The sequence below is a fragment of the Ostrea edulis genome, chromosome 7, assembly GCF_947568905.1.
Source record: "Ostrea edulis chromosome 7, xbOstEdul1.1, whole genome shotgun sequence".
Taxonomy (NCBI): Eukaryota; Metazoa; Mollusca; class Bivalvia; order Ostreida; family Ostreidae; genus Ostrea; species Ostrea edulis.
This window is the reverse complement of record NC_079170.1, coordinates 66,949,902-66,976,845: the sequence shown is the minus strand read 5'-3', so window position 1 is coordinate 66,976,845 and position 26,944 is coordinate 66,949,902. Positions and strand designations below refer to the sequence as shown.

The 26,944-nt window shown below is 37.9% G+C and overlaps 1 protein-coding gene across 1 annotated transcript in view; it reads left to right on the top strand.

Moving 5' to 3' along the window:
* Positions 1-19,358, top strand: part of LOC130048435 (uncharacterized) — an 85,433-nt gene extending 66,075 nt beyond the window's left edge. Inside the window, exons 4-5 of the mRNA XM_056145143.1 lie at positions 2,271-2,477; positions 19,003-19,358. Of these exons, the coding sequence (XP_056001118.1) occupies positions 2,271-2,477; positions 19,003-19,202 (407 nt within the window). The 3' untranslated portion in view covers positions 19,203-19,358. The remainder of the gene's footprint in view (positions 1-2,270; positions 2,478-19,002) is intronic.
* Positions 19,359-26,944: the final 7,586 nt, after the last annotated feature.

Genomic DNA, 26,944 nt, shown 5'->3' with positions numbered 1-26,944 from the left:
CTACACAAATATGGGAAGTTGACCACGGATAAATTGAAATCGTCCCGGTTGTCATAAAATTGAATTTGTAGTTAACCGTTAATATCTACTTTCAATAAAATCTCTAAATATGACACAGAAGTGAACGACTCTGTGGTTTATTTCGAGCTCCCAGGGACATATCAAATCGACAAATAAATGAAAAGCTTTATTGAAGGTACATCATGTCTTCTCATGTAGACGTTTTTTCACAAACTCTGCTTCATAGGCATATAAAAACAGGTCAGCTAGCACAACAGAACATAATTCGTGCCCGTGGAGATTCCAACAGACTGTTGGAAGACCTGATCAGCAAGGACATGAGTACATTGTTAATGTGGACCTCTAGCATAGCTTTTTTTATCTTCAGAGTAATTATGTGTGGAATCAGTGTAGTGTTTACGAAACTGGTTTTATGGATGACTGATCAGTAGATATGAATATCTTCGCTTTCCATTTTTGTTGAAGAAGCAACTGTCTATTATGTCAAAAAGTATAGTCCTTAATTCAGGAATGGTCGTTCAAAGTGTTGAAAAGTCATAGGTTTTGATGTTGTTGATTTGTGAAGTTTGCGAAAGTTTAGAAAAGAGAACGCAGCAGGGTTAAGGCGTCCCAAGTAAAGTTAAAACAAACATCATAAAATGTACCTCGGTGCACTTCATACTATATGACGTCACAATATGAAAGTACGTCACGACGTACAGGTTTAAAGTTGTATCGCGGGGACAATGTCATAATATTTTCTCGCTATTCATTGGCGTTATCTAATGTTCAAGCTGTATGTGTTTCAATCTTTTTGTCAGATGATTTTCCCCAGTTTTATTTCGATAATATATGTCTCATATTTTTAGATATAGTATGTGCACGAAAGACTGTAAAGTAATCTTTACATCACTTTGTGACCTTGATATCGCCCCCGATGTGTATAGTCATTTGGAATAAAGAAAACCAACGCATGTACATATCGACTCCATACAGGTGAACGATGACGATATTTTATTTTGTAAAAATGTAAAGGTAACTAATTGCAGATATAGGATTTTGATACGGAAGGTACAATATTTTTGCCGCGTTTAGATACGATTTGGATGTAAATATGGAAAATGCCCAACATTTGAGTTGAGATAATGGAAATTGCTATATTTGAGAGGATATTGTACCGATCCGTATCACTCTATAAATTTACAATATCAATGTCGACATATCAAGTCCAAACTGCAAATGATTTGAGTGCATCTTTCACCTGTACCGAGGTGATAAACAACTAAAAGTCTAACGGATAACAATACATCTATGTCACTTGTATGACGACGTAATAGTTAAGAAAAGAATATCCCCACGTGATACGATGTTTGTTTATGCATTAACAAACGATTTTTGCTAAAAATATGCGACGCTTGAAAGAAGTTTACTTTTATATGAATATGCTATTATTACTTGTTATTTTACTCGGGACATCTTAACCCTGTTGTGAAGCGATTCAGTTCTTTAGAATTTTTTAGAATCCACATTTGATTTACATCACTACTGACATGTATTTGCACAACGAGTTTGTAGTTTTTCTTTCATAAATATGAATAATTTCATGAGGAACAAAGATAGGGGCTTGGTAGATCACTTACTAGATCCAGCAATGTATCTTTGTAATTGTTTTAATGCAGTTTAGGAAACAAGTATAGGTACAGCAACCCATATTCATTTGACTCATAGACTGGGATATTAAATGTGTTTAAAACTGAAGCATGGTTCTGAATATTTTCAGCTTTTGAAGTGTTAGTTGGAGTATAAGTACTATTACCAAAAGTGAAATTACTGGCAAGTTCGTTTAAAATAAAATTGTAGTAATGAGCCTTACAAACAAAGACAATATTGTTAAAAGCTTTGCCAACTGGGGATAAAACATTTCAAATAAAATATTTAAGTACGAAGCAGATGTGGATGATTCTGTGTTGTCTCTTAGCTCGAGTCCACAGGCATATGATTATTGTTGATAAATAAAACGCTGCCGCTATATTTAAATGTCGAGTTGAAGGTCACTACAAGAGACTGTTTCTTCTCACGTAGAAGCTTTATATTTTTTTAGGTTTCTTCTAAACACTTGGATTATCTGCATTATTCAAAATGATACCAATGAATTTAACCTAATAGTGCTTGCTTGGTCAATTAGATTACATACTACAATACATTCTTTGAATTTCAAACTATCTACAAAATCTTATTTTTCTGCAATTTTTACACGGTATTCTCTTTAGGTAACAAAGATTGCAACGTCATATGTCCGGCGAACTTTGACCTGTGCGAAACAATATTCAAATCATTCATTAAAAAGTTCTTCAAGGAAGAGGTCACCTTTCACGAAAAAGAAATAAATGAAGAACATCCATCAATTCTGCTGTGCTTTTGCAAACGCAGTGTGGACGATGACGTTTCAAATACGTTAGGTTTAGCTGGTGAGCTAGGTGAGTAATTATTAAATACACATCTAAGCCATTGTTTAAGGAATGGAATATGATCACATAAATATCATAAAATTAGGGTTTGATTTACAGTCAGCATTTCGTAAATGCTGTGATAGTTAAACAGATCTAGTTTGTCAGTACAGCCTATCATTGGTTCAAATGCTGCCTGGCATGTTTCTTACCGATTGTTAGACTGTTCTTGGCAAACTTATGTTGACTATGAATAACTCCGTTTACCTGATCAAAATATAGGGTTCCCGGCGGGTGTGATCGGTCGACAGGGGATGTTTACTCCTCCAAGAATCTGAGGCAATTAGATTTTGGAACGCAGATCGCAGTTCATTATTCGCAATTCAATAGTGAACTGCATTCCAGAACGCAGTTCGCAATTCAAATTTCTATATGCATAAAACAACACCACACTGGAATTATAAGGATGGGGTGCCAGTTACCAACCCCAAACACTGTGAAGAAATGGTGATGGTAATCTTTCTAGTTACGGAGATCCGCCCCTCAATTGTTATGCATAACGCATTACACTTAGTGAATAAACATCTGGTTCGGAATTATCGAAGACTCCTACCTCAGGGACTGAAATTTTGGTGGTAGGGTATTAGTGATCCACTCCCACCACTGTGAAGAAATGGTGATGTTACTCTGTCTAGTTACGGAGATCCGCCCCTCCAAGTTTTATGCATAAAGCATTACACTTAGTGAATAAACATCGGGTTCGGAATCATCGAAGACCCCAACCCAGGAGACCTAAATTTTTGTGGTAGGGTATTAGTGGTCCTCTTCCACCACTGTGAAAAAATGGTGATGTTACTTTCTCTAGTTACGGAGATCCGCCCCTCCCAGTTTTATGCATAACGCATTACACTTAGTGAATAAACATCGGGTTCGGAATCATCAAATATCCTTACTTCAGGAACTGAAATTTTTCTGGTAAGATATTAGTGGTCCTCGCTCCCCACTCTGAAAAAATGGTGATGTTCCTCTGTTTAGTGACGGAGATCCGCCCCTCCAAGTTTTATGCATAAAGCATTACACTTAGTGAATAAACATCGGGTACGGAATCATCAAAGACTCCTACCCCGGGGACTGAAATTTTTGTGGTAGGGTATTAGTTGTCCTCTCCCACCACTATGAAAAACTGGGGATGTTACTCTCTTTAGTTACGGAGATTCGCCCCTCCAAGTTTTATGCATAACGCATTACATTTAGTGAATAAACATCGGGTTCGGAATAATCGAAATCCCCTACCCGAGAACTGAGAGTTTTGTGGTAGGGTATTAGTGGTCCTCTCCGACCACTGTGATAAAATGGTGTTGTTACACTCTCTTGTTACGGAGATCCGCCTCTCCAAGTTTTATGCATAACTCATTACACTTAGTGAATAAACATCGAGTTCGGAATCATCAAAGACCCCTACCCCGGGGACTGAAATTTTTGTGGTAGGGTATTAGTTGTCCTCTCCCACTACTATGAAAAACTGAGGATGTTACTCTCTCTAGTTACGGAGATCCGCCCCTCCACGTTTTATGCATAACGCATTACACTTAGTGAATAAACATCGGATTCGGAATTATCGATGATCCCCTACCCCGGGGAGTGAAATTTTTGTGGTAGAGTATTAGTGGTTCTCTTCCACCACTCTGAAGAAATTGTGATGTTATTCTCTTTAGTTATGAAGATCCGCCCTTCCGATATTTTTTAAATAAAGCATTACACTTAGTGAATAAACATCGGGTTCGGAATCATTAAAAACTCTACCTCGGGGACTGAAATTTTTGTGGTAGGGTATTAGTTGTCCTCTCCCACCACTATGAAAAACTGGGATGTTACTCTCTCTTGTTACGGAGATCCGCCCCTTCAAGTTTTATGCATAATGCATTACACTTGGTGAATAAACATCAGGTTCGGAATCATCAAAGACCCCTACCCCGGGGACTGAGATTTTTGTGGTAGGGTATTAGTTGTCCTCTCCCACCACTATGAAAAACTGGGGATGTTACTCTCTCTAGTTACGGAGATCCGCCACTCCAAGTTTTATGCATAACGCATTACACTTAGTGAATAAACATCGGGTTTGCAATCATGAAAGACCTCTACCCAGGAGACTGAAATTTTTCTGGTAGTGTATTAGTGGTTCTGTCCCACCACTATGAAGAAATGGTGATGTTACTCTGTCTAGTTACGGAGATCCGCCACTCCAAGTTTTATGCATATCGCATTACATTTAGTGAATAAACATCGGGTTCGGAATCATTAAAAAGCCCTACCTCGGGGACTGAAATTTTTGTGGTAGGGTATTAGTTGTCCTTTCCCACCACTGTGAAAAATGGTGATGTTATTCTCTCTAGTTACCGAGATCCGCCCCTACACATTACACTTAGTGAATAAACATCGGGTTCGTAATTATCGAAGACCCCTAGCCCGGGTACTGGAATTTTTGTGGTAGGGTATTAGTGGTTCTCTCCCGCCACTGTGAAAAAATGGTGATGTTACTCTCTCTAGTTACGGAGATCCTCCCCTCCAAATTTTGTGCATAATGGATTACACTTGGTGAATAAACATCGGGTTCGTAATCATCGGAGACCCCTACCCGGCGACTGAAATTTTGTAATAAGGTATTAGTGGTCCTCTCCCACCATTATGAAAAAATGGGAATGTTGCTTTCTCTAGTTACGGAGATCCACCCCTCCAAGTTTTATGCATAACGCATTACACTTAGTGAATAAACATCGTGTTTGGAATCATTAAAGACCCCTACCCCGGTGACTGAAATTTTTGTGGTAGGGTATTAGCTGTCCTCTCCCACCACTATGAAGAATTTGTGATGTTATTCTCTTTAGTTATGAAGATCCGCCCTTCTGATATTTTTTAAATAACGCATTACACTTAGTGAATGAACATCGGGTTCGGAATTACTGAAGACTCCTACGCTGGGGAGTGAAATTTTGGCGGTAGGGTATTAGTGGTTCTATCCCACCACTGTGAAAAAAGTGGTGATGTTATTCTCTTTATTTATGGAGATCCGCCCGTCCGATATTTTTAAATAACGCATTATAAACATCGGGTTAGGAATTATTGAAGACCCCTACCCCGGGTCTGAATTTTTTTTAGGTAGGGTGTAAGTGGTCCTCTCCCACCACTTTGAAGAAATGGTGATGTTACTCTCTCTAGTTATGGAAATCCGCTCCTCCGATATTTTTATAACGCATTACACTTAGTGAATAAACATCGGGTTGGGAATTATCGAAGACCCCTACCCCGGAGAATGAAATTTTGAGGGTAGGGTATTAGTAGTCCTCCCCCACCACTATGAAGGACTAGTGATGGTACTCTCTCTAGTTAGGAAGTTCCGCACCTCCAAGTTTTATGCATACCGCATTACAATAAGTGAATAAACATCGGGTTCGGAATCATCGAAGACCCCTATCCCGGGGACTGAAGTTTTCGCGGAATGATATTAGTTGTCCTTTCCCACCACTATGAAGAAATGGTGATGTTACTCTCTCTAGTTACGGAGATCCGCCTCTTCAACTTTTTTTTATGAAAATACATTGAACATAAGTCTCGGTCAAATGTAATTAACTCGGGATTTCAAAAATAAATCACTCGGTGGTTTGTATTTTTGCTTCTATTAATTATGTAAAAAATTAAATCCCATTTGTTAATCATCGACAATGCTCCAATTTCTATATGATGGAAGTAATTATGTTAAACAGCGCATTTGTCAGAGAGAGAGAGAGAGAGAGAGAGAGAGAGAGAGAGAGAGAGAGAGAGAGAAAGCACATCGGCAATTATTAAATATTCCTATTACATGTACATGTTGTACATCTATGCTTGTCATTTACTGAATATACTAATTCGCATTCAAAACAGGAATTGTCTGCAAGTAGCATTATCTAAACATAGAATTTAAGAATATTTTGACAAAGAAAAAAGACTAAAAGCAAAATTTCAATACCAGGTTTTCTCAAAAACATAATATTTAGTGTTTGGTATCGTTGGAATTGGCTCAAAATGCTGAAAAACAATATAAGTATCGGGGGGGGGGGGGGGGGGGGCTATTGACATCCCCCCCTTAAAATTCCACCCTTATCATGATTATTTGGCCTGCGGCACATTTTCACATCTCCTGCAAGGCGCCCGTGGCCAGAACAAAGCTCCTAGAAGCTATATGTATTCGCAAATAACACACAATGTAGATCAAGAGGACACGGTGTATCTCCGTGGATTTTCCACCGTGGTCTTTCCACAATGGGGTGTATATAACTCGTGTCGTGTACTGTAATGTAGGGTCATAATGAAGGCTAATAACAACTTAATCTTTGAAGAAACCGCTAAATGAGTATGTAGACAAGTAAGTGGATTCCTAAGGTTATAATTTTCCGCCCTTAGTATGGGGCTGTAGGGGTACCACCTGGGGTCTTCCAAAGGTGGGACCATTTTTCAGACCTTTCTAATAAATGAAGAAAGGGTGTTTGAATAAAACAAAACTGATAAAGGGTAAAGAACAATGAAGTTAAACATATAGAACCCATACAAGGAGTCCCATTACCTGGGGCCTCATAAAGGTGGGGCCACTTTTCAGACCTCTCTAATAATTGAATATTTGGTAATGAAAGAAAACAAAGCTGATAGACGGATAAAGAACAACAAAGTCAAACATATACAACATTTTAAAGGTCACATAGGCCTATAAGGACGATTGAGCTTACCTGAAAGTTCTTGATTTTACATCATCTAGGGTCATAATAAAGTCTACCACAGTACATGTAATAGCAAATTAATCTTTGAAAAGTACGCAAAAACAGTATGCAGGCAAGGAAGGGGATCCCTCGGACTATCATTTTCCGCCCTCAGTTTTGGACTGATGGGGTACAACCTTACGCCTCGATCCCAAGGGTGGGGCAACATTTCAGACTGTTCTTATGTTTGAATATTGGGTGATAAAAGAAAACAATTTTGATATAAGAATAGATGACTACGAAGTCACAAATACAAAACCCTTCAAAGGGGTCAAATAGGGCTTTAAGGGTAATTGAGCTCACCTGAAAGTTCATGATTTTCCATCATGTAAGATCACATATAAGGAAGACTAATAACAACTAAAACGTTGAAGTGTCCACAAAAAGAGTATGGAGATAAGAAGGGGAAACCCTAGGACTATCATTTTCCGCCCTCAGTTTGCTACTGCTGGGGTCCCACCTAGAGCCTTCCGAGTATCGGTCCATTTTCAGAGCTCTTTAATGATTAATTATGGGGTACTTTAACCCCAGCCCACGGATTTATCTCCATGGGGGATTGCAAAGTATATGTTTCTCTTCAGTACTCTGGTCTGCCGCTATTCTGTCGGAGTGTTTTAGTTTAGTTTAAGTTATTCAATTTGAATTAAATTGAGGTTTAGTAATTGTTTTAGACAGATAGAATAAATTATTTAGACATTTTGTAATAAAAATCTAGTAGCTTTGTATATTTTTGTGTATGAGGGTGATGCATTTGTCTATGGATGAGATATCTTCTTTGTTGGACTTGTGGCCCTCCCCAGATACCCCAGCGGTAGTGCAACATAACCCCATATCCCCATACTTACACATGAGTAGGTTGGGAGGCAATGCTTGCTTTAGTTTAGACAACCCACGGAGTGGAAGTGCCCATGGCGGTATGATAGACCCTAAGTGATTATTTCTCTCCGTCCTTTTTGTTTGAAGGAGGGGGTGAAAGGTTCAGGGGTGGCAATTGTAGGGGTGAGGTTTCTGGTCCCCAGTTCATTTTTCAGAAGATTGACAGTTTCGATTTTAGATGGGGATCCATAGTGTAGGTGCGACTCCCCGAATAACTTGATTAGTTTCGCTTCGCCTAAGAAAAGTTCTAGTTTTAGGGACTTAGATAGGTTGGCTGACGATTACTCGTCTCCCATGGAGGAGGGGGTCAATTATGCCCGATATTCCAGTGAGACCTACTACGACTATACAGTCGTGGGTTACATACCCAGTTCTGGGAATCTCCCAGAATATCATACCCCAATCACCGCATCCCTTCATTCCAGTGTTGGAGAGATCAGCCCAATCCCCTCACCGATAGGTTGATGACCAGACCCCAAGCCAGTACGGTCACGGTTTGTATCAGGAGTTCTTGTCACCATCAGCATATCCCTACACCAAGGCTGTATCCCCTAGTTGCCCTGTTGTTGGAGCCGGGGTTATTCTTGGAACTCACCAGGTCCTGAAGTCCCTCCATTGTCTTGATCTCAAAGGATCCTCTGGCCCTTTACCATGCAGTACAACATCGCAAAAGCTACGCATTTCATTTCCTTGACTCTAGGTATGCGGGAGTGACCAGTACGCCTAATCCTTGGTATCCCTGTGGTTTGTGGATATGCGGGCACATATATGCACCACATCGTTGCCATGACCGTCCTTTATCAATAGCAGAGGACATCTGCTCATTTTCAGGCACATCCTTGTAACCACTGTTTGTAGGGAGAGGGAGAGGGGGTAGAGTAGCCAACGTTTCGTCCCAGTTACATTTAGGTGAACCAGAATCACAAACGCTTTTCTCTAAGCGTTCCGCCCGGAGGCTATCCCAAGTACAACACACACACCCCTGTCCAGGTCCCCGGTACTCTTATGCAGGGGAAAATGCGATTGGCAAAGGTAGAAACTCGCCTAGGTACACGGATCTGCGGTATGACGGGAAACCTACTTGGAAATCCTTCTTCCACAATATTGTTCAGCTACATGTAGCTTGCAATCAACAATTGAAAGAAATGGAGCATCACAACAAATTCTACTTCTCCTTAAATGACACTTCGAGCGACTATTACACCTTGCTGTTGGAGATGGACGATAACCCCTCACTGGCTGAGATCTTGAGACGTTTCGAGAAGCGCTTCAAATCATCAGTGCATACATCAAATGAATTTCTAGTCAGTTTCTCGGTGTGGGAGAATCGCTGCACCAGTGGGCGGACCGGGTCCTCACCTTAGCGATACATGTTTTTCCATTTGTGCCTGATGTGCATTCACATTTCATTGCTCGACTGTTTTATAGTCGAGGATCGAGATGCAGTTTTGTACGCCCTGGATGGTATATCTAAGACTGTAAAGGAAGCTACATGTATGGACAGGATGCAGTACTACCAGCATTCCCGATAAACCAAGTCAATTTAAGCCCATGAAAGAAATGAGGATGGTAGTCCTGGAGGAGGTCCAGCAACCGGTGGGAACAATGTCATTGAAGGATTTACGGGACATGTCTGAGAAATGAGGAACTGGAGAAGGACTTTCCCCAGATGTACCATTCATCACTGCAGGGCATGAACAGAAACCCCCGGGTGTTTCAAGTGTGGGGCTGCTGTCTATTTCAAGAGGGGCTGACCGTAGCTCAATTGGAAGGATGCACTCAGAAGGCAACGGTGAAGCCTAGGGAAAATTCCAAGGCAGGGAACGACGATCCATCCACCATTGGCTAAAGAGGGGTCTATCCACGGGGATGTATGGATGCTGACACCGGAACGCAAAGGCCCACGATATTGGTATTGGACACTGGCAAAGCAAAAAAGCTCATTGCACGAGTCGTCGGGAAAAAGGGACAACCATGCACTCAATTGTGTGCGTCATTTAAAGAGCAACAGGATCCGAGTCCTGTTCCTGGAGGCACCAGAGGAGAAGGAGGAATCTGGATACTAAATCATCGGGTGGGAAGACGACAAGTTTGAAGCCATCTCCATGGATGAGTCATGTGTCCCAGACAGGTTCGAATTCCCATAGGATATTGCAGTGCCAGAGCTGTAAGGGTTTGGAGAAAGGGACCTGGAGCATTAACCAGATCAGGATATGTCACCTGGTCGGTGGAGGACGTGGATAATGAGACACTTGAGAAATGCCCGGAAGCAACGACGCAGGAAGTTTCTCAGCCAGAGAAGAAAAATGGGTTGGAAATGGTTTTTGGCTAAGCAACGGAAGAGACAGATGAGATGCCCTGTTAGCATGCTTCTGGGCCCTACAGATATTTCTTTGTCCCCGTTGGGCAATTACGCCTGACCACATGATCCTTTGTAGAAATGACAATCCAGGGAGTGTAACTGCAAGCAGTAGTGAACACAGGTAATAAGGTCAGTGTTATTTTCACCATTGTCTAGGAGGAACTTGATCCCAAGTCGCTCATAAAGCAACATGACTGTCACCCTTGTGCAGGCTTGCGAAAACGCAAGGATGAGAGGATTTATCACCGGTCCCGTGGATATACGCCTAGGAAATGTGGAATACAGTTTTCAAGCCTATGTGGCTCCCCTAGAGGATCATATTATATAGGAATGGAGCTTCTGCATCATCACAAAGTTCGCCTGGATTGAAAATTTGGTACTCATTTGGAAAGGAGAAAGTCCCCGTGACGTTTGGGCTTTCAGGGGAGAAACAGGAGACTCTATTCTCCATGGCCAAAACAGTCCAGGTTTCATATGCCAAGTTGATATTTGCCTTCGTTAAGACCCTATATTATCTAAGATTAGGAACTTTCAGGTGAGCTCAATTCCCCATAAAGGCATATGATAAACCTTTCGAGGGTTCCATAGGTTTGTCTTCGCTGTTCTCCATCCGTGTATCAGTTTCATTTTGTTCGAACACCATATTCAACTATTAAAGAGGTCTAAAAATTGGAAACACCTTCGCGAGGCCAAATTTGCTACCCCTTCAATCCAAAACTAAGGGCAAAAAGTAGAGCCCAAGGGATCCCCTTCCTTGCCTCCACACTTCTGTTGTGGACCTTTCAAACATAAGTAGGGGTTTTTGATGATTCAGAACCCGATGTTTATTCTATGCGTATAATATTTTATCAATAAAATTTGAAGGGCAATCTCCATATCAAGAGAAATTACCATTACGATTTCTTCACAGTAGTAAGGGTAGACCACTAATACCCTAACTCCAACTTCTCATTCCCTGGGGTAGGGGTCTTCAATGAATCCTAACCCTATGTTTATTCACTAAGTTTGATTCAATATGTTAAAAATTGGAGGAGCGAATTTCCGTAACTAGAAGAATTACATCACCATTTCTTCATAGTAGTGGGAGAGGACCCCTAATACCCTTCCACTAAAATTTCAGTACCTGCGGTAGAGGTCTTCGATGATTCCGAACCCGATGTTTATTCATTAATGGGATGTGTTGTGCATATAAAAATGGAAGGGCAGATCTCCGTAATTAGAGAGTAACATCAACATTTCTTCATAGTGGTGGGAGAGAACCACTAATGCCCTACCCCCAAAATTTCAGTCTCCGGGATAGGGGTCTTCGATGATTCGGAGCCAGATGTTTATTCACTAAATATAATGCGTTATTTAAAAATATCGGAGGAGCGGATCTCCATAACTGAAAAAAGTAACATCACCATTTTATCATAGTGGTGGGAAAGGATCAATAATACCCTTCCCCTAAAATTTCAGTTCCCTGGGTAGGGGTCTTAGATGATTTGAAACCCGATTTTTATTCACTAAGTGTAATGCATTATTTATAAAAATATAAGGAGTGGACCTTCGTAACTAGAGAGAGTAACATCACCATTTCATCATAGTGGTGGGAGAGGACCACTAATGCCCTACCCCCAACATTTAAGTCCCCGGGTAGGGTTTTTCGATAATTCCGAACCCGACGTTTATTCACTAAGTGTAATGCGTTATGCATAAAACTTGGAGGGGCGGATCTCCGTAACTAGAGAGAGTAACATCACCATTTTTTCACAGTGGTGGGAGAGGACCACTATTACCTTACCAGAAACATTTTAGTCTCCGGGGTAGGGGTGTTTGATGATTCCAAACCCGATGTTTATTCACTAAGTGTAATGCGTTATGCGTAAAACTTGGAGGTTCGGATCTCCGTAACTAGAGAGAATAACATCACCATTTTTTCACAGTGGTGGGGAAGAACCATTAATACCCTACCACAAAAATTTCAGTCCCCAGGGTAGGGGTCTTTGATGATTCCGAACCCGATGTTTATTCACTAAGTGTAATGCGTTATGCATAAAACTTGGAGGAGCAGAGAGAAATATCACCATTTCTTCAAAGTGGTGGGAGAAGACCACTAATACCCTTCCCCCAAAATTTCATTCCCAGGGGTAGGGGTCTTCGATGATTCCAAACCCGATGTTTATTCACTTAGTGTAATGCATTATGCATAAAATTGGAGGGACGGATCTCCGTAACTAGAGAGAGTAACATCACCATTTCTTCATAGTAGTGGGAGAGGACCACTAATACCCTACCACAAAAATTTCAGTCCCCTGGGTAGGGTATTCGATGATTCCGAACCCGATGTTTATTCATTCAGTGTAAAACATTATACATAATGATTGGAAGGGCGGATCTCCGTAACTAGAGAGAGTAACATCACCATTTCTTCAATGTGGTGGGAGAGGACCACTAACACCCTTCTCCCAAAAGTTCATTTCCCGGGGTAGGGGTTTTTGATGATTCCGAACCCGATGTTTATTCACTTAGTGTAATGCGTTATTTAAAAATGTCGGAGGAGCGGATATCCATAACTAAAGAGAGCAGCATCACCATTTCTTCATAGTGGTGGGAAAGAGTAACATCACCATTTCTTCATAGTGGTGGGAGATGACCCCTAATGTCCTACCCCCAACTTTCAGTCCCCGGGGTAGGGGTTTTCGATTATTCCGAACCCGATGTTTATTCACTTAGTGTAATGCATTACATTGCATGCATAAAAACTGGAGGGGCGGATCTCCGTAACTAGAGAGAGAGAGAGTAACATCACTATTTGTTCACAGTGGTGGGAGAGGACCACTAATACCCTACCACAAAAATTTCAGTCCCCGGGGTAGGGGTATTCGATGATTCCGAAACCGACGTTTATTCACTAAGTGTAAAGCATTATGCATAAAAATTGGAGGGGCGGATATACGTACCGGTAACTAGAGAGATTACCATCACCATTTCTTCACAGTGTTTGGAGTTGGCAACTGGCACCCCATCCTTATAATTCCAGTGTGGTGTTGTTTTATGCATATAGAAATTTGAATTGCGAACTGCGTTCTGGAATGCAGTTCACTATTGAATTGCGAATAGTGAACTGCGTACTGCGTTCCAAAATCTGAAAGCCAGCATCTGATCCAATCTCTGGTGTGTCCAAGGGCCCGTGCTCGCCCAACTATCTATTTTGTATTGCTTATATGAGTTATGAGATTGATCATTCACCTTTCATTAAATACATGATTCCGAATTACTGAAACCATAAAATTTTAAAAACATTGCTGTCCGCATTTAGAGTTTTGTTGAATGTTATTTGTATTTTGAAAGGTGAAGATAACGAATCAATCCCATAAAGTGTCATTCTCATTTTGGTCGATCAAATTATCAGAGAGGAGAAATTGTGTATTCTATTCAACATTTCTTGATCGTTGGCTGTCCATGGCGTACATATAGATACAGGGGAGGCAGCCAACATATATGTCCCCTTTGAAAGTGAAGGGAACAGCAGTACTTGTCCCCACACACCACATTCTGAATATCAGTTATAACTTATATTACGCTTGAATGAGACTAGTTATCGTACGACCGACCAGTTTTGTCCCTTTGATCTTTGGGAAGGTGCATATCATTACAGTCCCTGAAACGTTCTCCTTTCCCATATCCCCGTTCGCTCATCACGCGTTCATCGTGTACTCACTGTGCGCTCTAAGTGTGTTCTCCCTGGTTCATCCGTTTACGGTTTTACGTTCACCGGTCACAAATCGTTCACCGTGCGTTTAATGTTCATTGTCATCCGGAGCACCAGTGCGAAAGGATTGGTTTTCATAACAAGGCAAACATGAAAACGGAACGAATGCCATACTTAGATATTTTATTGAAAGTAGACATTAACGGCAAACTGACAACTCAGATTTATGACAAACGGGATCATTTCAGCTTCTCCATCGTCAACTTCACATATTTATGTAGCAATATTCCATCATCACCTGCATATGGTGTTTATATATCTCAACTGATTCGATATGCAACAGCTTCTTCTACGTATGGTCAGTTTTTAAATCGAGGTAAGCTACTGACAAACAAGTTGATGGTACAGGGGTTTCAACAGTCTCGATTGAAGTCAGCATTTCGCAAATTCTATGGTCGTTATAACGATCTAGTTCGTCAGTACAACCTATCATTGTGTCAAATGCTGTCTGGCGTGTTTCATACCGATTGTTAAGCCGTTCTTGACACTGATTTTGACTGCGGATAACTCCGTTTACCTGATCAGGATTTAGGGCTCACGGCGGGTGTGACCGGTCAATAGGGGATGCTTACTCCTTTTAGGCACCTGATCCCACCTCTGGTGTGTCCAAGGGTCCGTGTTTACCCAACTATCTATTTTGTATTGCTTATGGGAGTTATGAGATTGATCACTGTTCGTTATCTTAACCTTGCATGTGTAAGAGTTAAAATAAACTTTTATGATATCAGAAATTCAATTGATAAAGTACAGATGCTAGGATTTTTAACGGTGAAAATTCATGGGAAATTATATATCACTCACTAATATGAAAGAATATAATACATTTTTATTATTGCAAAACATTATTTTTGTTTAAAACGTAGGGGAATAGTTCTGAATGACAGAGAATTGTAAGGGCCTGCAGTTTTTAATTAAACGCCTATACGTCTACACATGACGGAATGCGACCCCTACTACATGTACAAAAATGAAACAGTTTCAGTTTACAAGTCCAACCGAATTATCATTTTAGCATTTTCAAGTTTGAGCAAAAGCACAATTGATCATTACCATTTTATCTCACTTCATACAAGTTTTAGATAAGTCATTTTCCCTTAACCCCCCCCCCCCTTCTCATTGCTTAGAAATAAATTTGATGGTACATATCAATACACATTCGTGCCCGAATGTCAAACTGATTTAACAACGGTTTCTGATTATTTTACTCCTATAAATATGAAAGACAGTGTCAGTATATTTACATATATATACTTCGCCCAAAATTTTGTATTGCTTGTCTGTAATATAAAGATGCATTATTTTTCTCGTACTTTTCTGTAGTTCAGTAAAATAAACAGTTTTATTAGCATCAATAGTATACAAATATTGTACAATCTAAACATAATCCATGGTCACACCATTTATTTTGTAAGTACATTAATTCTGGGATTATTTTCTCAAGTTGATAAACCGAACATGTAGCTGCAATAAAGTGAATTACCTAAATCATACGTGGGGATGCTTATATCACCGATGTTGTTTGTTCCATGCATCTATCTTGACTCCTTTTCGATCTGTTTTCTGATTGCATGTGCTACAAACGACAGCGCTCGCAGATTTTGAAGCCAACAACCATGTGCACCTGTAAATTCTTGACGCCGCTACAATGACTAGAATATTTTTATTCACATATATTGTATATACTCACATATCAGAAAAATAGATAGCATGTATCTTTACACAAAAAGTGACCAGGTTTTGCAACAGTCTGTTTCGAATGTCCATGGGCAATAATTATGTTCTTTTGTTAGCTGCCTGTTTTTCATATTCATTTGAAGCAGAATGTATTCAACAACTTCTACCTGAGAAAAATATCCTGATGTGGCCTTCAGTTCGACATTATATCACTTAACAATATCAACTTTCATGCATATGTCGATTCGATATACCCCCGTGAACTCAAATTAAAAGTCACAACAGAGTCGTTCACTTCTGCTTCATACCAAAAAATGTATCGAAAGTAGATATTAAAGGCAAACTAATACCTCAACTTTCTGACAAACGGGATGATTTCATCAAAAACTTTCCATATTTATGTAACAATATTCCAGTATCACCTGCATGTGTTGTTCATATCTCTCAACTGATTTAACACACAATAGCTTGTTCTTTGTATCTTCAGTTATTAAATCTAGGCAAGCGAATGACTAGCAAGTTGATGGTACAGTGGTTTTAACCGTCTTGTTTAAAATCATCATTTCGCAAATTATACGGTCGTTATAACAACCTATCATTGGGTCAAATACTGTTTTACGTGTTTAATACTCATTGTTAGACCGTTCTTGGTACACTGACTTTGAATAATGATAACTCCGTGTGACCGATCAACGGGCGATGCTTATTCCTTCTAGGCAGCTGGTCCAACCTCTGGTGTGTGCAGATGTCCGTGCTTGCCCAGCTGTTAATTTTGTATTGTTTTAGGAGTTTTAAGATCGATCTTTGATCTTTAGCTTAACCTTCCATGTAGTATACCGATATGACGCACCAATATTCATGATTTCTGAAAATGTCAAGAATTCCAAACATTATAAATTTTTTTTTTTTAATTTCCCATGTATAAATGTGTCTGTACATGGAAAACTGTAAAACATGTATATCAAAAATTTCCGTTTGTTTGTGCCTGATTTCTGATGTGAACTTTACGATCATTTCATGATAAATGTACATCCAGTACAGAACTGCAGTATGCTTTAGACTGAGTGTATAAATACCGGATTATAAAATAAGTACAATCAAGGGCAACAATCCGAAATATTCCAAATCAATAAACCATTTTGTGTTCACCATGCGGTAACCGTTCCATTTGCGTTCACCGTGCATACACTGTTCACCAAATTGCGTCAATGCATGAAAAACAGCTTTTGTGAATGACAAAAGGTTATTTAAAGGCTACATTTTGTTCACCTTTTTGTATGTTTTATGCTCCGTTTACCTGATCAGGATATGGGGATCACAGCGGGTGTGATCAGTGATAGTCAACAGGGGATTCTTACTCCTCCTAGGCACGTGATCCCACCTCTGGTGTGTCCAGGGGTCCGTGTTTGCCCAACTATCTATTTTGTATTGTTTATAGCAGTTCTGGGATTGATCACTGTTCGCTATCTTCATCTTTCAAGATAAACAAAATTTCTGGTGTCTATAAAATGTGCATTGGCTTATGTGTTGATTTTCTCAATTTTGGCATTGTTTTGCCTTTTGGGGTTGCAAAAGAGGGGATTTCAATCTCGCTTTCCTAGAAAATTTACCTGAATACTTTTGTGGATTTTTTATGTATAAGGACAGAGTCCAAATATTATAATAAATAAAAAATTTAAAAAAATCAATGAGTGGTTTTTTTTTCGGACTAGGTATCAGTAGCTACCTTAACACGTGAGAATAAGTAAATACATAAACAAAAACAAACAGATGATTTATTCATGACATCAAGATGGATTAAGACTATAAATTCTGAAAAATGGTGCACTTAAAATATAGGGTAAAAACGATTTTCTAAAATAAACCTATTGGGTTTAATGCATTTTCCATCAGATATCCGCCTTACAGCCAGAACTCCTAACCTCGTACAGACTCTCACAATGATGTTTAAACAATACAATATTTTACCCCCACAAATTACGGAAGTGATGAATGTTATAAATAGGGAGAAAAACAGCAGCATATACACGCTCGTGTCATTTTTTCCCAAAGGGAATATATTCATCACACGCATTTTTAAGGGTCCAACTTTTACCTAGTATTTTAGATCTGGAAATGCATATATTTAATTAAGAATCAACAAGACTATTTCTATCATTAAGCTTTCTATGAGCTCACTATATATATAGCCTCTAACCATAATGTTTATTTATAATAAAACCGTGTAATCTAATTGAAATCGTACAATATCTATTTGATAGCAAAATGAAGATTCTTCGAACTTTAGATGAAAGACGAAGATAACGAACAGTGATCAATCTCATAACTCCTATAAGCAATACAAAATAGATAGTTGGGCAAACACCGAACCCTGGACACCCCAGAGATGGGATCAGGTGCCTAGGATTATAATCTCCATTGAACATTTCCACATCGTCAAAACCATATTGTACGAAATCCGAATCTTTGAATCAAGATGAGATATTCCAACAATCTCACATGCTAGTAACCTAATGCGCTTTCAAGTTTGCGACGTAATTAGACCCCCACTCCTCATTTTTACCTTTCTTTATTTGATTTGGCGAAATACATTGATAATCATCGAACGGTGAACATTGTAATTACCGTGGTGTAGTAAGTTTTTCGTTTTGTTTGTATTTCTTTGTTAATTTTGCTTTGGGAATTCTCAACAAATAAACATTGTGGGGATATAATGAGATAATTTACAATAATTTCAATCCAAATGAAAAAAAACCCCAAAAAACTTTCATCATTCAGATTCATGAAAATTCTTCATATATATGAAGTATTGAATAGTTATTGAGATAGCAGATGTCACTAAACGATCATTGAAACATGCCTGAATGACAAATGCCCATTGAACGATAACTAAATGGTGACTGAATGATCACTAAAAGGTCATGAAATGGTAACGTTATTGAATGGTGGTTGAATGGTCACTGATATGTACATGTCAATCAGACAGCTGGAATATCACTGAATGGTACATTTCAGTTTTCACTGAGATTTCTCACCATCCATAACACATATACAACATGTAATTAACGATATATTTGCCATTTATCTTTATGAACTTTTCAGGAAAGAATTATATGGTTATCGGTTTGCAGTGCTGTGAGAAGGCTGTTTATCCAAGCAAATTGATCCAAGACAAAGATGGAGAGAGAGGAATCCCTCTTGCAAATATTTTTTACATCAATGAGAACAAATGCTACGAATTTCCAACCAATGCTTTCGCCAAACAAACAATTGAAGATTTTTTGAATGGACATCAATGTTAATTCTCTGTCAATGAAGGGTAAAATATTAGGTATTTTACGCGTTATTTCTCTGCAGATCACCAGTTGCAATCGCATATGTATGTATATTTGTCATTTCAAAATATGTATTGCAGGAATTTGCTTTTCAATATTTTACTGTTTTAATTAAAACCAGGAAATGTGTATTGATTTATCATTCCTAAGTTCATGTTTTAAATTCATACCTTAAACAGATCTTAAGTATTGTCTTAATCTAAAGACAGTTCCCAGGGTTAGAAAAGATGACTGCACCCATGCTGCTTGTGACTCAACGTGATATAGTTTTAAGAGAAATTGATTATTTTGAAGAATCTTGGTATACATTATCAAGACCGCTCATCCATGACTTCTGTGAAAAGTTTTGAAATCAACTACAACGCCCTAATATGAGGTGTCGTGCATTTCCTATTTAACTCCTTCCACAGTTCTCCTCTGGCCAAGCTCTCTTTTTTTAGGAATTGCAGTTGCTGATTTAAGGGGGGGGGGGGGGATGGCGCCGACTGCGCCCCACTCCCCTCAAAAATTCAAATTTAAAGTAAATCGTGGTATTTTGTTTAGAAAAATGTACTAAACTACGAAAGAAGCAATTATTTCTTCCAATCCTGGAGAAATGAATGACAAAATCTGTTGATTTCTTGAATTACTTCATTGAGATACTTATTTTTTTTCTTCCAAAAACCCTTAGAATTTGCGTCATTTTATTAATTTCACCTTATTAGAAATGATAGAAAATAGTACAAATCACTGAATGGGATACATATTTCAAGACCTATACAATCTGTAAAATCTTGGAGCTTCCGGGGCTACCAGATATTTTAGGATAAGATGAAAAATGTGTATGTACTTATGAATTCACGTCAGCTTTAAGCCGTCCCAGTTGTTGATATGCGTTGTTCACAATACATTGATATATTCAGACAATTTCAAAGGATTAGAACTAGTGAGGCTAAGATGTTTAAGAGAAAAATTATTCCCAACTGACAAGTTTGAAAATGCTGGTTTGGAATCCCATTATGCTTTGCGTTAATTGATAAAGTAAAAGACAAACCTTAGTTTTATTGGGATTGAATTTCAATAATCAGTTATTTGACCATTCTCCGAGTTTTCTGAGATCGTGATAATAACATTTTCTATATTACGTACAGTGTATATTCTTCTCTGCACATTGAATTGAACTGTAATCTGGGTATAATCTACAGGTATGTTTACCATACATTTCGAAAACTGTCTAATCGTATCTTCGAAAAATGTTAGATTCTCTGTCATGGGAAAGGGGATGCATATTAATGCACACTTCTCATTTTATCCGCCATATTTATCTCAGGTAGCATAATTTACTCTACCAGTTTGTATCCAAAAAATGATTGTCACACCTGACGCGGGTATATTAAGGCAGGTTATGGAAATTTTTACTAGGATAAAACCCGCGAAACAATGTGACGTCATAATTGAAATAAGGACATTATAAAGTTTATATTAAATTCCGATTTTATTTTTTATTTAAATTCTATTTATGCATAAAATAAGCCATCGAAATGCTATACTGCTGTCGTGTAATTTTTGTCTGATCAATATGAAAGTAAACTGATGACGTCATGAATATACATCGAATGACGTTGACACATGCACGGAATTTGTTGATATGTGCCATGCAAATATCGACAAAATGTGGCGTATTTGAAATATATGACATGGGATATTTGGAATTTATATGTGAAACGCTGAGAATTTATTGATTTTATGAAGGTATGTTATTGTCAGCCATTGGCAATTTTATTTAACGGGGAAAACATACAATTTAGCATGTCGATCCGATTTTCCTCTTTTACACACCGAAATAAAACTGCGAAAGTAGGACACCACGCCGCATACTTTTAGATACATTTTATACACCGTATGAAAGGTCATAAACTAATGTATACGACAAATACTGATACAATCGTCTGTTAAGAACACTTTTAAAGAAAACTGCGTAGCATCAGTGCAAAAAATAGAACATGGGCTAGATCGTTTCGTGTTTAAATGTTTAATAATTATTTCTTACTGAAAGTGGTACGATTCTATCTGTAATTCTGATATTGTATGGGCGGTTTATCGTTGTTATCGCCAGTTAGAACAATATTTAAATCCTGGGGTAGTCTGCGACTTTCCATTTTCTATTAAGGTACATCCGTGATCTATCATTCATGCAATAACGTCATATGGAAGCACATGTTTGTCATGTTGTTCCGATTCAAAATGTTCTCATGTAAACAACCAAAATAGTTTTTAAGAGTTATTAGCTCCTTCTCTCTGTGTAAGACAGATTTGAAAAATTATGCAGTTTACGTGCATAAATAGAGGATGACCTGCCTTAACATACCCACGGAGTGATTTTCTAGGTGGACTCGACCAGTGCACATTTCCGATAATATTATATACGGAATGAAAAATGAATGAAATCACCTTTTAAAACATCGTGTTTTTCTCAAAATTACAAGCTATATATCTTGTATTAGTGAAACATTCTGAAAGTTTAGATAAGGACAAGGTACGGTTTTAGCCAAATTCTGCCCGGCGTTTATGGAGGAAAATTATTTTGCGTTGCAGATATTTTCCTGTCAAATTCCTAAAAGAGTAACTTATAGTAACTCTCAAAAGCATATGGAAATCAACTCATCTACGCGCATGCGTAGTACATAATCAAATAAAGTAAGGGCTTTCAGGCTATTTGTGGTGTTTTCATGGTTTTTGTATTGATAAACTTGTGAAATTGAACACCTCTTCCCTCGTCGCCTGGAATAATTTTTATATGGATTAAAAATTTACTAAATAATTTACAATTCCTCTTAGTTTCATCCCGGGCGACGATGGAAGAGGGGTTAAAATATCAGTGGAAAGATGCTAACAAATTCGTCATCGTGACGCAATTTGCGTTGATCGTGGCGGTTGAAGAGGAAACGAGAATCATTTGAGTAGTAAATATATTTTCAAATAATATATGCTCATATAGTTATTTATTTAAACACATTGACATTTAATAAAATCATCATAATAATAATAGAAAATCCGGATAAATTTAAGCCTATCTTACAGACCGGATGCCATTTTTGTTGTTATGACTATGGTGTAAACAGAACGGTATATAAATAGCACCAACCGACGATTCGTGAGAATTCATGTTACATACCAGGCAAGCTACATTTAAATAGTTTATATAACGATGGACGATTCTTTTAATAAATAATATATTCCTTGAAGATTCAAGCATTATTTTTTACCATTCATTTGATTAAATGGGAAACGACATGTAACAGCAGACGACAATATCCACCTAGGTACGTACGTACATCAGTGACGTATTTAGCGCGAGTGTAACATTTTATATTTTTCAAAGACAACAATTTATTTGTCAGAAAGTTTACGATGGTTATTCACAAATATAAAATTTTAAGCACACTATCTATAAATATACACCACCGCGGTGGCCGAGCGGTTAGAGCGTTCGCCCCGCATGCGGAAGGCCCGGGGTTCGAATCCCGCCCGCGAACGACCGAAGTCGTTAAATCAGGTAGTGACATTGCTCGGCATCAAGTGTCAATGTCACGGGTCCTTGGAGATGACCTTAACACCGGATGATCGGTGTCACAATATGGCACTGGGGGTCTGTAGTGTTCTAGTATATCTGCAATAGTTACAAAACTATTTCGTTGTTTGGGGAACACTAATTCACTTTCATTTTTGAAAACACAATACAAAACCAAAAAAGTTTGTGTAGCTAAGATAGGGATTAATATACATTTCTTGCAAGGCACTTTTTACTAAGGAATATATGTTACTCATTAAAATTATTTTTAAATTGAGGTGCCTGAAAGATAATTTGCTCCATATGTGTTACTCGTATTACTATATGTATTTTAATTTACAATGATTGAAATAGATTATAGGCGCATATATCTTCTTTTTTTTTAAAGGGGGGGGGGGTGACTTCTCGAAAACATTGACAAACACAAAAATAGGGATTTTGGTAGCATTGGAGTGGGTTGATTACATGTATCCAATGTAGCACTTACAATTACATTTCATCTATCGTTCTCTACTACTATAAAATGCAGTCCGGGGGAGGGGGGTTACACAAAGCGAATACACAACATATGGGTAGATCTATATATAAATATAATATTGAGACTTGCAGTATTGAGCATTCCGTCAAAATTTTGTTTTTCTCCATTCGAGATAAATATACGATGTATGTATATACTTGCATAATGAGAAAATGCAGTTTAGATTTGAATGGTTTTCTTTTATCATGGGGCAGGGGTTGGTTAGCAAGTCTTAAGTTTTATTTCTCTTGTATAAACTATCGAATGATTTTTGTATTTTACAACTTTTAAGAGGGTTTCTTTGAGTAAAAGTGGATACAATGACACTAAATTGCGCAAACCAAGTGTTGGGGTGTACCAGCTTTGTATCGCTCAGTTGTACAGTACCGAACACATTGACGATTTTTTGTGGAGAAGCCTGATAGTGGTGAGTGAGAGTGTGTGTGAATATGTGCATAAGAGACGGTCTGTTTGAGGCATGGTATATTTGAGAGAGAGAGAGAGAGAGAGAGAGAGAGAGAGAGAGAGAGAGAGAGAGAAGAGAGAGAGAGTTTGACTTAAAAAGTTTTTCATGTTTTGTTTGTTTATTTTACGTCCTTTCGAGAACTTTTCTCTCAAATTGAGAAATCATCAGCTGTATGTGACGTACCACATATAAAACCTATGATTAGCATTTAAGGCTATAGCATTGATTTTTTTTTAACGTGCCAATACCTGTTGTGACACAGGGCCTCCTTTTTTAAGGTCACGAAAAGTTGAAGATATCGAATAGTGATGAATTCGAATTTGCGTAATTTCTATAAAGAATACAAAATAAAGAGTAGGGCAAACACGGACCCCTGGACACAGTCGAGGTGGCATCAGGTGCCTATCTGAAAGACCCGTGATTCTCACTTTTGTTGAGCGTTTGTCGAAGAGCACATGTATGTCAACGTCTCAGGTTCGACGTGGCATGTCATGAGCAGGGTTCGAACACACTATACCTCCCGGTTACGAAGCGAATGCCCTACCACTGATAACCGTAACCGTTTCATAATTATCTTCCCTTTGAAGTTGTGTTTCTAGTTTCTCAGAAACACTGCGTTTTTTCCTGAGTATACCCATGAAATGACATTTTGCTCCAACTTAATACCACGCATATAATATTGAGAATATACATATATGGAATATTGCGTATGCCAATTAAAAACAAATACCGATGAATTCTATTGTGTTCCGATTCGTGAAGAATTACATTGGTGATAACCCAAACTTCGCATAAAATTCAGTGATTTGAATTTGAGCTGCCTTTGATGTCATCATTTTTTTTTTTCGAATGCAGGCGAGACTCTAACAAATATCAAAAAAATCTTAAAATTCGCCAAGTTGGAGACAGAAATAAGAAATCACTGTTACCAGTATATAAATGTTTCTTTAATTAATTTGGTGTTCAAACCATTATATTTCTGCACCAGAAAAGCTTTCCGCGAATACCTGCAGTTTTTGCCCCTGTGCGGCATATCTGATGTGGTTTCAATTTCCATTTAATACCCATTTAAATCAATACAAAAACCAATAATTTCGCATTTATTAAGAATTAATACTTCTATGTGTGTTTTCCTACTCAAAACATCGCTTGGGGAGAACTCTCGTATATTACGTCAAAATTAACGTCAAATTTAGTGACGTCGTCAGGTTAATATAAAGTTTTCCGTTGAATATATTACAGCTACTATGGTAGATAAAGTATAACAATGGTCATTTTCATAAATGGCACACTCTCAAATACCAGATTTAGTATTTTGGTGAATTTCCTTGACAGGGCAGATTTTGGCTAAAACCGTACCTTGTCCTTTAGACAAAAACGTGAAAAAACTTTTCATGAATATTTGCAAGTCCATATAACTATTTGCAGATTCTTAAAAAAGTGGAGAAATTATTTGTCCATTACATGATAATATGGAATAAGCAAAGAGCAAAAAGATATTTTATTCCCATGATTTCTTTCAAAATGCAGGTGCCTATGCAACTTATGTAAAGCACATGGCATACTCGCAAAAAGAAAAATACGCATCAGATGACATCTTCAGTCCGCTAAACGTTCTACTTTACCTGTACCATCCCCCCTTTCGCTATCTGTGCGTTCACCATGCGCACTCCGTTCACAAAGCGTTCACCATTCACTGCCATTCGGAACAAACAAGTGAAATGATCGATTTGCATAGAAAGGCGAAAATGAAAAAGAAACGTGTGCGTAAGAGTGAAAGTAAACTTTCTTATATCAGATCTTTCATTTGAAAAATACAAATGCCAGAATTATCAACAGCGAAAATTCAAGGAAATCTGCAGATCACTCACCAAAATCAAAGAATGGAATAAAACGTTTATATTATTACAAAATATAACTGTATTGTTTGGTTAAAGAGTGGGAAAAGTTCTAGATGAAAGAAAAATATAAGAGCCTGCATGCAGTTATGAATTCAACCTTTATACATGTACATGTAGCGAAGAACAAGTGTTATTCCATGTACAATTAAAGTACTGAAAGTACTGAGAATCGCTAGGCTTGGCTTGTAATGATGTTGTATAAATATACAAATTATGATAGTACTATTGACATATCAAAACGAAATGTTCAATAATTTACTGCAATTGCTAAGTAAATGGATGCTATAGTAGTATTCATAATGAGGATTTCCTTATGAAATATTTTTCATGAAATGGAGAAATGAAAATGTTTTATAGTAACCCATATTGTTGTTCGATTTAGTTCGATCCTTATTGTAAAAAGATTTATAAAGTAATGAGACTGTTAAATAAATAAAAGGAACGCATTTGACAGTGATATACATATTATGCATAAAACATTTGCTGGAATAAATTACAAACTTGTTTTGATATGTGAAGAATGCACCTTTTAATAAAATGAAGTTTAAGACGAAGAGTATTTGATTTTTCCTCAACACAATGTCACCACACAATACCACTCAAAGACACATTAAACACCATTAACCCAATACATTTTTTATTGCACTCATAAAATGTTAGAAATGTGTCTCATCATTTCATCTCCATCAAATGTAATTGTGTTTCTCGACAATCTCAAGAATTTTATCAAAGAATTCGACAACAATTTTAAATCATTTGATAAATTCTCACATTTTTGCCTCATAGCATTCCAATGTTCTCAAATGATTCCGGAGGTATTTTCATTCGCCCGATGAAATCTCAAAAATATGTCTCATTATCTAAATCAAATCTACGTGTATAATCTCAATATATCTCACATTCTAAAGAAATGTTAAATCGAATTAATCCCACTTAGATTTTTACATAATGTATCTTGTATTTTATAAAACTGTTGATGATTTTTTATTTGTTAGTATCATACTTCTTAAAACAAAAGTAAACTAGAACTTATCATATTAATGTATTCAATCCCTGGTGCCCTAAGTGAAGATTAAACCCCTCTTTGCATCCACTGTAAATGCGTCTGCGAATATTCATATATAAGGTATATATTATTATGTAACAATATCTCCTTTATATGACCTAGAAACCCATTTTTTGAGGTGTCCTGCTTCTAGTACCGTAGTGCCGGGTAAACGATGAATTTTCTTGTATAGAATTAAAATACCTTGAGCTATGATTTTATTTATTTCC